General features: G+C 52.3%; 6 protein-coding genes across 6 annotated transcripts; 3 read left to right on the top strand and 3 right to left on the bottom strand.

Moving 5' to 3' along the window:
* Positions 1-488: 488 nt before the first annotated feature.
* Positions 489-1,200, top strand: PG994_001145 (Rho-like small GTPase; the record flags this gene model as incomplete). Its single annotated transcript, XM_066852554.1, has 3 exons — positions 489-556; positions 612-837; positions 916-1,200. 3 exons carry the CDS (start codon positions 489-491, stop codon positions 1,198-1,200), a joined length of 579 nt encoding a protein of 192 aa, XP_066720695.1.
* Positions 1,201-1,318: 118 nt separating this feature from the next.
* PG994_001144 (uncharacterized protein) lies at positions 1,319-1,838 on the bottom strand (the record flags this gene model as incomplete). Its single annotated transcript, XM_066852553.1, has 2 exons — positions 1,319-1,630; positions 1,707-1,838. 2 exons carry the CDS (start codon positions 1,836-1,838, stop codon positions 1,319-1,321), a joined length of 444 nt encoding a protein of 147 aa, XP_066720694.1.
* Positions 1,839-3,427: 1,589 nt separating this feature from the next.
* Positions 3,428-4,813, top strand: PG994_001143 (uncharacterized protein; the record flags this gene model as incomplete). Its single annotated transcript, XM_066852552.1, has 2 exons — positions 3,428-4,384; positions 4,433-4,813. The coding sequence occupies 2 exons, from the start codon at positions 3,428-3,430 to the stop codon at positions 4,811-4,813; spliced, it is 1,338 nt and encodes a 445-aa protein (XP_066720693.1).
* Positions 4,814-5,539: 726 nt separating this feature from the next.
* On the bottom strand, positions 5,540-7,501 carry PG994_001142 (uncharacterized protein; the record flags this gene model as incomplete). Its single annotated transcript, XM_066852551.1, is given in 6 exon segments — positions 5,540-5,746; positions 5,868-6,016; positions 6,120-6,435; positions 6,477-6,948; positions 7,141-7,290; positions 7,302-7,501. 6 exon segments carry the CDS (start codon positions 7,499-7,501, stop codon positions 5,540-5,542), a joined length of 1,494 nt encoding a protein of 497 aa, XP_066720692.1.
* Positions 7,502-8,974: 1,473 nt separating this feature from the next.
* PG994_001141 (uncharacterized protein) lies at positions 8,975-10,550 on the bottom strand (the record flags this gene model as incomplete). Its single annotated transcript, XM_066852550.1, has 4 exons — positions 8,975-9,370; positions 9,434-9,783; positions 9,854-10,227; positions 10,327-10,550. The coding sequence occupies 4 exons, from the start codon at positions 10,548-10,550 to the stop codon at positions 8,975-8,977; spliced, it is 1,344 nt and encodes a 447-aa protein (XP_066720691.1).
* Positions 10,551-11,933: 1,383 nt separating this feature from the next.
* Positions 11,934-13,094, top strand: PG994_001140 (uncharacterized protein; the record flags this gene model as incomplete). The annotated part of the gene is made up of 1 exon (XM_066852549.1): positions 11,934-13,094. The coding sequence occupies one exon, from the start codon at positions 11,934-11,936 to the stop codon at positions 13,092-13,094; it is 1,161 nt and encodes a 386-aa protein (XP_066720690.1).
* Positions 13,095-13,525: the final 431 nt, after the last annotated feature.

The raw sequence follows: 13,525 nt of genomic DNA, 5'->3' as shown, positions 1-13,525 counted from the left end.
TGCGGCTTTGGCAGTATAATATTGAGTCAGGCTCGTCGCTTTTGGCGCCTGCCCAGAAGAAGAGGTTTTGTGGAGAAACAGCAGTCATAGCAGAGTCGACTTGTGGCAGGTCGACTAGTAAGACCATACATGCATTTGGTTTGGCCTTCTTCCAAAATGGACGAGTAAAGAGGAGAGCGTCTATTAATACAGACGTTTCGGTGTAAGAGTCACAAACCCTTCATTATTCTTATTAGTCGCAGAATTCGCCTAGCAAATGCGAAAAGATGGAGCTTTGCTTTGTGGTGCATTCTAACCTACATAGAGTGATTGGTTGTTGATTGTTTAGCTTATCGATACCTGCCTGTACCTCCAGTGGCTTTGCGCTATTAACCCAGTGTCATTCGCAGAGCAACTACGTTCAACACTATCAATCAAACATATCTTTAGATATATTCAAGGTAGATGCGAATTCAACGGTCATAAGTAAAGTGGCCTAGCATGTTGTGATGGATTCTGAATCGATCAAAATCGTGCTGTTGGGGGACGAGAAGGTTGGAAAGTCAACCTTTCTCTCGTAAGTGGTTACGGCCTCTGCGCTGCGTTCCAAAACAGTATGCTGATAGCCATAGACGCATGAGCAAAGGCAGCAGTGCTCTGGAAAGGAGGGTACACATTGCGCCTCTACGCGACATTGATCAGCCATTCGTCTTTGAGGCACGCAGGAAGAATGCCCAATACCGCTTCGACTTCTACGATACGGCCAGTCCAGAGAACTGGCGTCTGCTTCGCCCGGATTTGGTCATCATTTGCTATGATATCAGCCAAAGACTGAGTATGATTAATATGCAACGCATTGTACGCAACAGTCATCTTTGCCTGATCTCTTCCTTCTTCGACTTGATCAATCCTCGTATCTAACCTCGCTCTGCCTAGTGGATCAACGAGGTTCGCGCAATATACGCAGAGATCGAGGCGCACCTTCCCATAATAGTCCTCGGTTTAAAGCGTGACCTGAGATCCGAGACGGATCCAAACGGCATCGTTTATCCTCAGGAGGCGTATAGAGTGTCCCAGGAGATGAGAGCCGACAAATATGTGGAGTGCTCGTCTGTGACCGGGGAGTTGTTCAAGTTGGCCTTTGAGGAAATCTGCAGCACGGCCATGAAGACCAGAACGGCGGACGGCGGCCAGAGCGAAGGGGGGTGCGTGATTAGCTGAGAAAGGGTTAGCAAGTAATAATAACGCAGGCATCAAGATGGATGAGAGCTTACCAGGCTGATGCGTGGTTCATATGTCTAAAAATCAGTAGCACTGGTGCTATAACCTATCCATCCCTTCAACTGCCGTTCTCGGTAGATTGCACAACATCACCCTCCTCCTGAGCCTTGGGCGGGAATTTGCCCAACACCTCCTCCACGCCGGCAACAATGTCCTCTTGCTCCTCGGCAGTGAAGCGCTCCTCCATATCCTCGAGGACGGCGTTCAGCATAGGGATGTTGACGGGGCGTAGGTTCATGATCATGATCATCTCACCCTTTTGGATCTCATAGGGCCTCAGCCTTTTCAGGAGCTTGGCGATGGACTCGTCATCGTAGGCTGGTGGCTCCTGCGACAGAGGATTCTCTTCGCTTCTCAGGTATTGGAGCAGCTATAGTAAGAGTGTGAGTTGAGGTTCATGAATATGCGCAAGGGGGACATGTTGGTGCATGTATATCATATCATACCTCTCTACGCAGTGTCTCCAGGTTGCCAGGGCCGCGTCGCTTCTGTTCCTGGTATTCTCTGGCCTGGTTCTGGAGAAAAGTGTAGACCTCATGGTTGGTCAGCAATGCCGACTGGGACTCGAGGATCTTCATTTTGTCGTCTGGGGGATTATTTCATTAGACTGCTGCGACTTGGAATGAAAGGGAAGGCCGAAGATGCTTGTCAATCGTTGGAGTGAATTGAGCCTCAGGAATCCACTTTCCAGCATGTAAATTTTTGGTACGGATACACCTCCAGAAGCTCTTCCCGCCCAACTGCGTGCGCCGCATAGGTTCTATTGGCCCAGGCGGCCTGCCAATCCGGCAACTCCCATTGGTCAAAGGTTTGGATGCAATCAGTCTTCTCTTCTTTCTTTCTTTCTTTCTTTCTTTCTCAGTCCGCCAGATAGACAAAAGACGGATTGTATAAATGGAGGGTTTATGTACACCGAGTACGTGTCTTGGTGTGTACCCGTAGATCTACACGTTTTGAGATGGTGACATGCAACTCCAAACAGAGCCCCAACTAAAGCACTGATGTACCTTATTAATGGAAGTTTTTGTTACCATTGCATCATTGGGCGTTCCCAGGTACGCAAGCTCCAATTCGACGCTCCGATCAATGTTTTAGATAGAGCACGAGCATCCAGCACTCTGTATGGGCCAGACAGAAACACACTGATACATACATGAACTATTCTGTCTCTGTCTATTAATTCACTCTTGTATATAATTTGCGTATTCTACCACATACCTCTAGTTGACATAAAGAAAAGCTAGCCAGGCGCACACAAAATGCAAGAGCCCCTCGGAAACTCAAACCCAAACCCCGCCATCTTAACCCGCTGTAGCCTCCAATTCAGCAGGTACACATTTTTGCATTTCCGTTACTCAAGTGCCTCTTACACCACCAAAAAGCCCATGGGTCTTAGCGACTTTGACAGAAAAAAGTTTTTCCCCACCATAAGCAAAGACGCAAGTCAGTTTGACTGGTCTCACTGGTCTCTTTTAGTCCGGCCTGGACCTGGATGTTGCGACGGTGTATCAACCACTTGCAATCTTGCATTGATCTAAGGTAGACGAAGGGAGAGGTAGAGAGAGAGAGGGAAAAAGAGAGACCCAGCTACGGTACCTACAGCCTCCAGTACATGCCTAACATACCCTAGTTGCCGAGTTCCAAAATTTATTCAATGCCTCTCATCTCGCTCCTCCAGCCGGCCTTGTGCTTTCTTTCTATTTCTTTGTTCTCTACCAATCTGAAATCCCAGTTCTTCTGACGTATCTTCGAACTTACCGTCCGTTATGGATCTCTAACCTTCGTCTTTTGCCTGGCCAGCATCTTTATCGCACAGCCTGTCTGTCTTCTTTTTTTCTACCCTGCTCGGCGTGCTACTCACTCACCGACAAAACGCCCTGTCAATCCCGATTCTCTAGGGCCTTCAGATTACCCTCGGCTGTTGCAGTTTTTGGCCGCGCTCCGTTACCGGGTCCCTCGATCACGAAAATCTGCGTCATCTGAGAGCCCTTGATTTCCTTCTTGGACATCTTTGCGACTGGCTCCTTGAGCTGATACAACTCACTCGGTGTCGCTGTCGCACTCCGTGAAGCTCCCAAGCTCTATACCACGCTTGGTTGTGTATCGCATCCCACCGCGCCGCGGCTCCACCAACAACGGTACGCTAAGACAGAACCTCATAACGACAATGGTCCGTAATATCGTCATTCTCGGGGGCAACTCCCACCCAAAGTTGGTCGAGAGCATATGCAATAGCCTCGGTTTACCCATCGGTGATCGCACCCTCTCGAGCTTCTCTGTTGGCGAGACCAGGTGCGAGATCAAAGATTCTGTCCGGGGCAAGGATGTCTACATTATCCAATCAGGTGGCGGCAAAGTCAATGATCACTTCATGGATTTGTGCATCATGATCTCGGCCTGCAAGACTGGCTCCGCTAAGAGAGTCACCGCCGTTCTCCCCTTGTTTCCCTATTCTCGGCAACCTGATCTGCCCTACAACAAGACCGGCGCCCCTCTGTCGAAACAGCCCTCCACGGTTCCAGGCAGCCCCATGCCCTACACCTTCGAGAGCGTTCCGGCGACCCCTGCCCCCGGCATCCCCATGAGTGCCGGACTTGCTAATGGCATGGATGGCCTCAGCAAGAGGCTGAACAGGGCCCAAGTATCAGCGAACAATATCCATTCGCCGGCAGCCGTTGCCATGCCGTCAGCCAACGGCCCCCATGAGATGAACGGAGGGGACACCTATTTCAAGCGTACCGACTCCTCACTTACACTCGGCAGCTCACGCACCCCCGGCGCATTCACGACGCATGATTATGATAAGATGGCCCACTTCACCAGCTTCCAGGGGAAGCCCGGTTACAAGCAATGGGTGGCTCAAGCTGGAACGCTTGTTGCCGACCTGCTGACATGTTCGGGCGCTGATCACATCATCACCCTTGATCTCCACGATCCCCAATACCAGGGTTTCTTCGACATTCCCGTAGACAACTTGTATGGCCGACCGCTCCTCAAGCGGTACATACAACAAAACATCCCGAATTTCAAAGATGCCGTCGTCGTCAGTCCGGATGCTGGAGGTGCCAAGAGGGCCACGGCGATCGCAGACAGTCTGAACATGGAGTTCGCTCTCATTCACAAGGTAATGTGCCCGCTTTCTTAGAAATTTCTTAATCCTGAAACCTGCTAGGAACGCCGCCCTACGAAGATCACGGATCGACAAAATGCCACCATGATGCTTGTGGGCAACGTAGCCAACCGTGTGTGCGTCCTCGTCGATGATTTGGCCGATACGTCAAACACCATCACCCGCGCTGCCAAGTTGCTGAAGAAGGAGGGGGCTACTATGGTTTATGCGCTTTTGACCCACGGAGTCCTGAGTGGCGACGCCATCTCCCGTATTAACGCTTCTGCCATCGACAAAATCGTCGTGACGAACTCCGTTCCCCAGGAAGAGCACAAGAAAATGTGCCCCAAACTGGAGGTTCTGGATGTGTCTCCGGCATTTGCCGAGGCTATTCGCCGTGTCCATCATGGCGAGTCTATCAGCGTCTTGTTCCAATTCGACTGATTCGATCGACCTACGCGTTTCATGTGGTAAGCTGCTGCATTTTCACTAGCATCCTGGGAAGCGGCGTTCAGTACATTATGCAGTACTCGACTCTGCACATGGCGGTTTGATGTTTGCCGCAATTTGCATTTTCCTTTTAATATTTGGCGTTGAAAGCATTGGCTTGAGACAAATGCATTTAAAACTTCTGCATGAGGATCCTCTGGATGGACAGGTCCCGTTCACTTGAGGCGCGATTCTCGCCAAAAGCAAGACAGCAGTATCATTGGTTGGTAAACATAGACGACATATAGAAAACAGTCCTACGGGGTTGCTTTCCTTTTACGAAATATTCGGTGACCGGCTGTAGAAATCCCTGTGATGGTCATTGCGCATCGGATCAACATGCCCAGATGATTACCGTCCTTACTTATTCAGGGGGCATATGAACTTTGAGCAAATCTTGTCACATGATCGGTGTAAATCCATCAGAGTTGACCTATATGTCATTTTCAAGGCATATTGGCCATGGGTGTTTGTACGTTGCATAACTATAGATTTCACGTCATAGAATTGGTTTATATCTAGCCACGACTCGCCCTTGCATTTCTTACATTATGAGGTCTCTTATGTCCTAACAAGATCCGGCGATATCACGAACTGGTTCGCAGCCATGAGCATTCTAGCACGGTGGCAGTGAGCTAATTCATCCCATTTTCTCTAGAGAAGGGTGTGCTTTCGAACCCCTCAAGTTGGTGGCCTGTCTGTCCAATACTTCAAACCCATTCGGGGAAGCCATAAGCCTCTCTCTCCCCTCACTTCTTCCCCGATATGGAGAGACTTGGTCTGGCAGTAAGACAACAGCCCCTGCTTTCCCAACTCGCCGCCCACGCCGCTCAGTTTCTGGCCCGCGAAGTAGCCGGCATGATGCGGCTGTGGAGGCTGGTTGATGAACTGTACGATTCGGACGAGTGAGTCATTTAGTGGTTTTTTGTGCGGACGCTAGGGGGATCGGACGAAAAAACTTGAAAAGAGAGAGAGGAAAAGGGGCAAACAATGAAGAAGAAAAACTTACGACAGTGCCAGTCTCCAGCTGCCGGGCCAAGCCTCGCGCCCGGCCGGCGTCGCGGCACCAGATGGAGGCACCGAGGCCGGCGTTGTCGAGGTTGGCGCGCGCGATGACGTCGGATTCGTCGTCCCACTTCATGATGGGGACCACAGGGCCTATTTGTTTGTTTGAGTAAGCACATCAGTCAGTCCATTTTTACCTACTACCTCTCTACATTTCGTTTTCTTCTAAGGAGAGATGGAGAGAGAGAGAACTTACCGAACTGCTCCTCGCGCACCACGAGGGAATCTTCCGGAGGATTCACAATGATAGTCGGCGCGATCCAGAGCCCCTTCTTCTCCTTCGCGACCTCGCCCCCAGCCGTGATGACCTGGTACCCGTGCTTCCGGCAGTCCTCCAGAAACCCCCGGCAGCGTTCGAAGTTGGCCCGGTTCGACAGCGGCCCGAAGACCGAGGGCGCCTCGGCGTCCCCGTACGTCGCGACGTACATCTTCTCCAGGTGGGCCCGGAACGTGGCCACGAAGTCGTCATAGCGTGCGGCGTGCACGTACAGCCGCTTGGACGCGACGCACATCTGGCCCGCGTGCAGGAGGCAGCCGAGGGCGACGCGGGCACGATGGCGGACACGTCGACGTCGTCGGTCACGATGGCCGCGTCGTTGCCCGCGAGCTCGAGGATCACTTTCTTGAGCGTCGACGCGCAGTTGGCCATGATGCGCTGGCCCACGGCGATGGTGCCCGTGAAGCTGATGTGGGCGATGCCCTGGTGCAGCGTCATGCGCTCGCCGACGTCGGCGCCGCCGTTGAGGGCCTGGAAGATCCCCTGGGCGGGGAGGACCGACTGGGCGAGCTCGCAGAACTTGAGGATGGTGTAGGGCGTAAAAGGGGACGGCTTGATGATGATGCAGTTGGCCGTCGCCAGGGCCGAGGCCACCTTGACGCTCGACAGGATCAGCGGGAAGTTCCAAGGCGAGATGGCGCCGATGACGCCGTACGGCTCGTGCGTGCCGATGATCTGGATGTCGTCGTCCTCGTACTGGATCTCGTCTTCTAGCTGCACCGTCGCTGTTGGGGTTTCACATGTTAACCTTGAAGACTCAAAATCATGAAGGCGCTGTTCACCCAAGTGATCACTGTACCATAATACCTGTCGAAATAGAGTTAGTAAATACATTTTTCCCTAGAGCCCATTGTAGCCCATATAGGAGATTTTTCTCATGGTTTGCAGTTGAAATTCGTATATACAGTATTAGTATCTCGGAAGGCAAATAGGTACATACTCATAATGAAACGCAGCCCTCTGGACCTCCATATGCGCCATAATCCGCGACTTGCCCGTCTCCTTCATCAGGACACCGGTCAAGAGGTCATCATTGTCGTAGAGCACCTTGGCGACGGCATTCAGAACCTCGGCGCGCTTGGCCTGCGTGCTCTACCCCACGTCTTGAAGGCCTGGTGGCCGGCCTCGACGGCGTCATCCAAGTCCTGTGCCGAGGCGTTAGGCGCGTCCCAGAGCGCGGCCTCGGTGCGCGGGTCCTCAACCTGGTGGCTGCTGCTGCTCTCCTTGGCCCCGCGAGGGGTGCCGCCGATCACGTTGAAGAACTCGACCTGCGATAGGGGGTCGGGGACGTTGGAGCCCATGTTGTATGATGACGCTTTGCCGCCGGGAGGAAAGGGTTGGCTCAACTGTGTTTTCTTTCGATGTGAGGAAGTCACGGAACTTAAAGACAAAAGCGACTCCACAAGATCGTATCAGAAAACGACAGGATCCAACCAGGAATATATACACACGTTTCGAGGATGAACGCCAAGGGATAAATAGCCACACCTCAAAGGGATCGCCCTTCTTCAACGCTGTGGGGAATCCCTGTACAACCTGGTACAAACGGCATAACGCATCTCGACTTACCTACGCCATTTGGCAGGAGGGGGCCTTGGATGAGGGGTATGTACAAACTGGGTGAATACACGTATGTAAGGCGAGTTGCCGAATGTCACGATCCACCCCTGGCAGCCTGACACCCGATAACCCATATTTGATCGGCTAGATACACATGGGAAAGCTACCGGCGTAGTGGGCCCCGCGTGGTATGTAGCGTGCCTCGTTGGTGTTATATGCCGCTTTATATCTCTCTTTCTTGACATTGATGAATCACTTTCCTCCCCTCCGACACCCTTCTTGGTGTTTGGGCAAGACGATGTAGCATGAACGAGCCCATGACTACTAGTGATGGTGGTGGTCCGGATCGCGTCTCTGGCCACGGAACCGTGGGAATGGATATGCCAAGCGCCCGAGATAAGCCTGGACCTGCCGAGACTTCCGGTTCGAAGCATTCTATACCAATATTTTCATGGTGCTCTTGGGGGAGGGGCAGGCTGGTGGACTGGGTTAGTCGTGGTTTCGCAGAATCGTTCCAGTCGAGGATGCGACATCCGTGACAAAGGGCCGAACTCGGGTATTTTTGTGGGTGAGCAGGCCGGCAGTTGAGTGCGGCGGGTTTATGGTGCTAATAGCTCCTCCAATTCTCCAAACTCGGCTCCCTAGATGTCTCCCATTGTTCAAAGTCGAGAGAAGCGTGTACTTCTGCCTATTTGTCGTAAACAATGCTGGACTCCTGTATATATGTGGTCGACGGACAGATCAGATGCAGCAGTGTCCACAAAATATGCAATTTACCTTTCCGCCAATACATCCAATAGGATAAGGTATAACCAGCGACGCTCCTCGCCCATTTGCAGGGCAATGCAAAATCCTCCGGCCCTATTCAATTTCCCGACATAGATAGGGCACACTCTGAAGTACAGACTTGTAGGATGGATGCATTGGAGGATTTCTAGCCCAGAGCTGTCTCAGGGCCTCATTGCCTAAGTCTCGAGCTAGACCACGCGTCATACATAGCAACAAGATATGTACCTGATCAGCCTTTTGATCAGTACATTGAGATTTGCAGGAAATCCATGTATCTGGCCTCGTAACAACAATGGCCAAGAAAGGGTACGACGAGGAGAATGACCGAATTTGGTGCGTTTCCCTCCATCGCCTCGATATCCAGGCGAGTGCCCTCCGAACCGTATATACCAAGAGCCATATAGGTATTGGTTCCTCATTCCGCATCAAGCCCTGGCAGTGACACGCCATCCAACCTTCGAGATCCTCGATACGCACATAGCGACGGTTGCGATTAGAAGCGTTATACCACCAAAAGCCTGCAGTGAGTGCCATCCGTGTGTGAGTATTGCCCCTGCCACAGGCGTCCCGACAAGTAATCCCAAGCTTCCGATCGCACATGCCATACCCATGCGCACGCCCACAACTCCCATGTGAGGGCTAAGGGTGACCACGGTACTGAACGGTAGCGTCAGGAAAGTCCCAGAGAAGAAGCCATAGATTACGGTGAACACGATGAGACCTGCTGTGTCGTAGATAGCCATCCATGCGAAGGACAAAACAGCCAAGGCAAGGCTGGTTGGGATGAATATGTTGAGAGGGCCAGTCTTGTCTGCCGCGTACTGCATGAGAAATTATTTGCATTAGCGCCCATCCAATAAGTCAGGGGCATGGCAGCCACTTACATTGGGGAAGATGCGACCGAAGGTTGATCCGGCGTTGAGGATTGGCAAGAGATAAAATGCCAACCTGGATGACATGCCGTGCTGGAGGGCAAAGACAGAGATGTAGAACAGAGGCAAGTACATGCCAATGAACCCAAAGAACCCACCAAATGCAAATAAAGAATAGGGCCTCTCAGTCCATGCTGAAGCATCGAAGAGCTTGCGCACCGCCGATGGCTTCAGCCGAGGTCGCATAACGGCCAAAGGCACACTCAGAGTGGCAAGCATGACGAAGGCAACGACTCTGGTAGCCCAGGCAAAGCCAAGGTTGTCTTCAAGCTCTTGAAATATGATTGGGTATATCACACCACCTATATCATCGTCAGATCCAGTAGCAGGAATACGAATTGTGCGTGACCCAAATCCATGGAGGGATCTCACCGATACCACTTCCGCTTCCAGCAATACCTATAGTAAAGGCAATACGTGTCGAAAAGTACGTGGGTAAAATGGCAACACTGGGCACGAACAAGCAGCCACCCCCGAGACCAACGATGACTCCCTGGGCCAGGACGAGTTGCCAGTATTGGGTGCACAAACTAACCATCATCATACCAAAGACCATGAGGAACGAACCAATCGCAATGAGATGGCGGAAATACCCATAGTCATAGAGTGGACCAGTGAGAGCCCCAACGAAGAGAAGCAGGAAAGCTTGGATAGAGCCGATCCAAGCAATGCTGGACGGGGATCGATCCGTCAACAACTTGGTTTGGTAATACGTCTGAAAGACACCATAGGTGTTCACGATGCCCCTAGATTTCATCGGTCAGCCCGAAGTTGCTTTACATGTTTCCGATACAGCTGCAATGACCCATCCTCGTAGTCAGATACGGTCATCGCGAACAACTTACCAGCAATTGAGCATGAGGCACCAGCTACCCACAACCTGAATCCAGGCCACCAAGCCACCGTTGGGCGGCGGGGGAGGTGGTGATGGCGCGTTCGGCTGGTTCGGAGAGCGTAATTTGCTCATTTCTGTGTTGCTTGAGCCTGGCGCGCTCTTTGCCGTTTCACTAGAGGACAGCACAACATGGCCGCTGGGGCCTTTGGCGGTATTAGCATTATGTGAGGCCATGGTAATGATATTGGCTCAGTTCTAGTGGTTCGCTTGGAAATCGTTGTATGCGTGGTGACAGTAAGGGGCGGGCAATATGGGGTGGTCGATGCTCTTGATGCCTAAGAGAGATTGGCGATCGGTTGGGTCCGAGTTGGAGGTCTTTGAAGCACGAAGAAAGTATTGAGGTAATGATGGGCGGTCAGGTGGGTTGTACTTGGCAACTGACAACTTCGAGGAAGGCACTGATGGCGATGGCATCAAAGCAGGAAGGAGGCTACCCACTGGGTACTTGCGTACTTGCACAAAGACGTGCCCACTGCTTGCTACACCACATGGGAACCAGACTTCCCATTGGATCTGTAGAACGTTGAACAGCTCATTTAGGTAAAACCCTATTCCAAAGGACTGGTATCAGGCCTGTATTCACTGCTACTCTGACCAGAAACGCCGCGATGCTTTCGAGTCAGGAGATCCACGTGATCAGACCATCGTCACAACCGTACCGAACTCTTCAACGGGCCATATCATATCCCTCCAAGGAAACATGCAGCCATCAAAATGATGATTGATGATGCTGAATGTGTACACACGATATGTTCGTCTTAGCCATGAAGGTGTGACGGCAAATCTGTAGCACTGCATCGCTTGGGCATTCCTGCGGGAGATCTGTCTCCAGTGGACCGTACGCAACAAATGATGCCGTCTTGCACGGCGTCCAGGTTTCGGGTAGTAGACAGAACCGACTGAGCCCCCCTGATTACCTAGGTACTCATCGGCTACCTGCTGTAAGTTACACAAGAGGCTCCAGGGCTTCAGCGCTCGCCTAATATTAGTACCAGATGCTTTGCGTCCGTGTAGAGAGCACTTACAAGTAAATGCTTCAATTTTCTCTAAGCTAATTTGTTGAATATGCCACTGGGCCAAAAGCAGACGCGCCGACATTGACAACAAATGGTATGTCGGTATATATGTCTTGTCAGAACCAACATAATTGGCTGGTTTTACCATACCCTGGGCGTTGCGTTAACATTGAAGCAACCGGAAGAGGCTCATTCAATTGACATGTACAGTCTCGCCATTATCTACCAGACACATGTTCAAAGGAAGGACCGATCGGGTGTGTGTAGTCTTTCTTGGCTTTTAGGTAAATGCAGTCGCGACTGCCGTACTCACTTCCAGAAAGACATGCTGCGCGTCAGACTTCTATCTCCCTACCTACCTCGTAAAGACCTCTCATGCTGGTTCACAGCGATATATCATGTTCCATCAATACATGTAGCCAGAGCCATACACAAACACCTCTTCTTTGATTAACGCAAGGCTTTCTTCAGGTCTATATCCCAGCTAATATCCTCATTGCGTAACCTTATATCTCCGAAAGCTACATCACTCAAGCCCACAATGATGACGACTGCAGCAGTTCCACCCGTACTCACCGATATAGCCAACACCGCCACCGCTCCCCAGCCGTTGAAGCCTGACAAGAGAGACTCGGACGAGAATGCGTCATCAGACATCAGCAGCTCGATGCCCGACGGTGTGCCGATATCCTCGCCGTCTATCTGTGCCGAGGATTCGACGTACCGCAGAGCATCAGAGCCTGCGGCGTCCACGAAACAGCTCCTCTCCGCCACCCCAGCACGGCTCATGAACATAGACCTGAACTACGAATCGCCCCTATCACGCCTAGAGCTCACGCCCTTCCTGTACGGCCACGGCACCGAACTCCATCCCATCACCGAGCAGCGCAGCATCACCACGCTGCGGAACGGGATTGTCTCGACCCCTGACCTCGAAACCGGCTTGAGAAAGACCTGGAAAACCAGCAACAACAAAAAGGACAAGAACACCCTCGAAAACGCCAAAGACGACGGTATCGCCCAGGGGTCCCCGCTCTCCCGTGCTCGACTCCGACGTCAGCAAAGCTTCAGTCTCGACAGCGGCAAAAGTCATCTTCTCCAGACTCAGCAGCAATACCAGCAGGCTTTGCATAGGAAAGAGGTAACCAGCGCCAACGGCGATTCCTCCTCTTCTTCCGCGGCGGCCGGATCCATGATCGACATCACCCGCGTCCTCGCCGAGATCAATTCCTACCCGCATCACCCACCGTTCTCCCCGCAAACCCAAGTCATCACGCCTCCCGAGTACCACGAGTGGTTGCTGTCGCACCCGGATGCCCTCTTCGACCCCGCACATAATCTCCAACGCCGCGGCCAATACCCGACGTCCTCACATAACAGTCATGGCGGCAATCTGGCTAATCATCCCTTTGTGCGAAGGACCACGTGCTTTGCGCCGCCTACCATCACTGCCACGCCCCCTGATACTGACACGCGGCGGCAGCAAACGCCAACAACGACGGCAGTAGGACTTCGACAGCGGCTTGGAAGATGGAAATCAACGCCAGCGGCAGGAAGAAATGGCAACGATACGGATCATAACAACAATAACAGCACACGGTCACGGTCACAGCACGAGAACGACCACCCTTCGCCGTCGACGTCGTCGTCAGTAACGTGCGCGAGATGCGACCAACCCGCAACAGAGCCCTGGAAACTCTAGCCTAGTCTCTGGAGCGACGACGACGACGACGACTACTGAGACGGCAACGCGCTGATGCCGAGGAAAGGGAGGATCAGGATCAGGGTGCCACACAGAAGAGCCGGGACTGGTGCTCGCGGTGCGCCATGCGAAAGGTGGCGCAGGCCGTGCTATGCGCCCACCACGATACATCCTCGAGTGGGTAGAGCAAGTAGCGTGTGGGGGCCGACGCTAGAGTGTGGAGAGATGGTGTGTAATACTGTGCTTTAGTTTCTGTCTTAAAGGTCGACGATCCCGAAGGGTTCGCGATTGTCGATCACGACGAAGAGAAATCGGTATCTTGGTCATGGAGGTTTACAAGATTGGCATGGCCAGATGATGAAACAGGGTCAACAGGAGAGACAGTGGGGTAATTACGTGGGAATCATGTATTGCTACTAGGCATCATTCTT

The sequence above is a fragment of the Apiospora phragmitis genome (assembly GCF_038363925.1).
Source record: "Apiospora phragmitis strain CBS 135458 chromosome Unknown utg000002l:1.0-5516284.0:1.0-5523493.0, whole genome shotgun sequence".
NCBI lineage: Eukaryota > Fungi > Ascomycota > Sordariomycetes > Amphisphaeriales > Apiosporaceae > Apiospora > Apiospora phragmitis.
The sequence above is the reverse complement of the archived record's forward strand: the minus strand, read 5'-3'. Positions and strand labels throughout refer to the sequence as shown.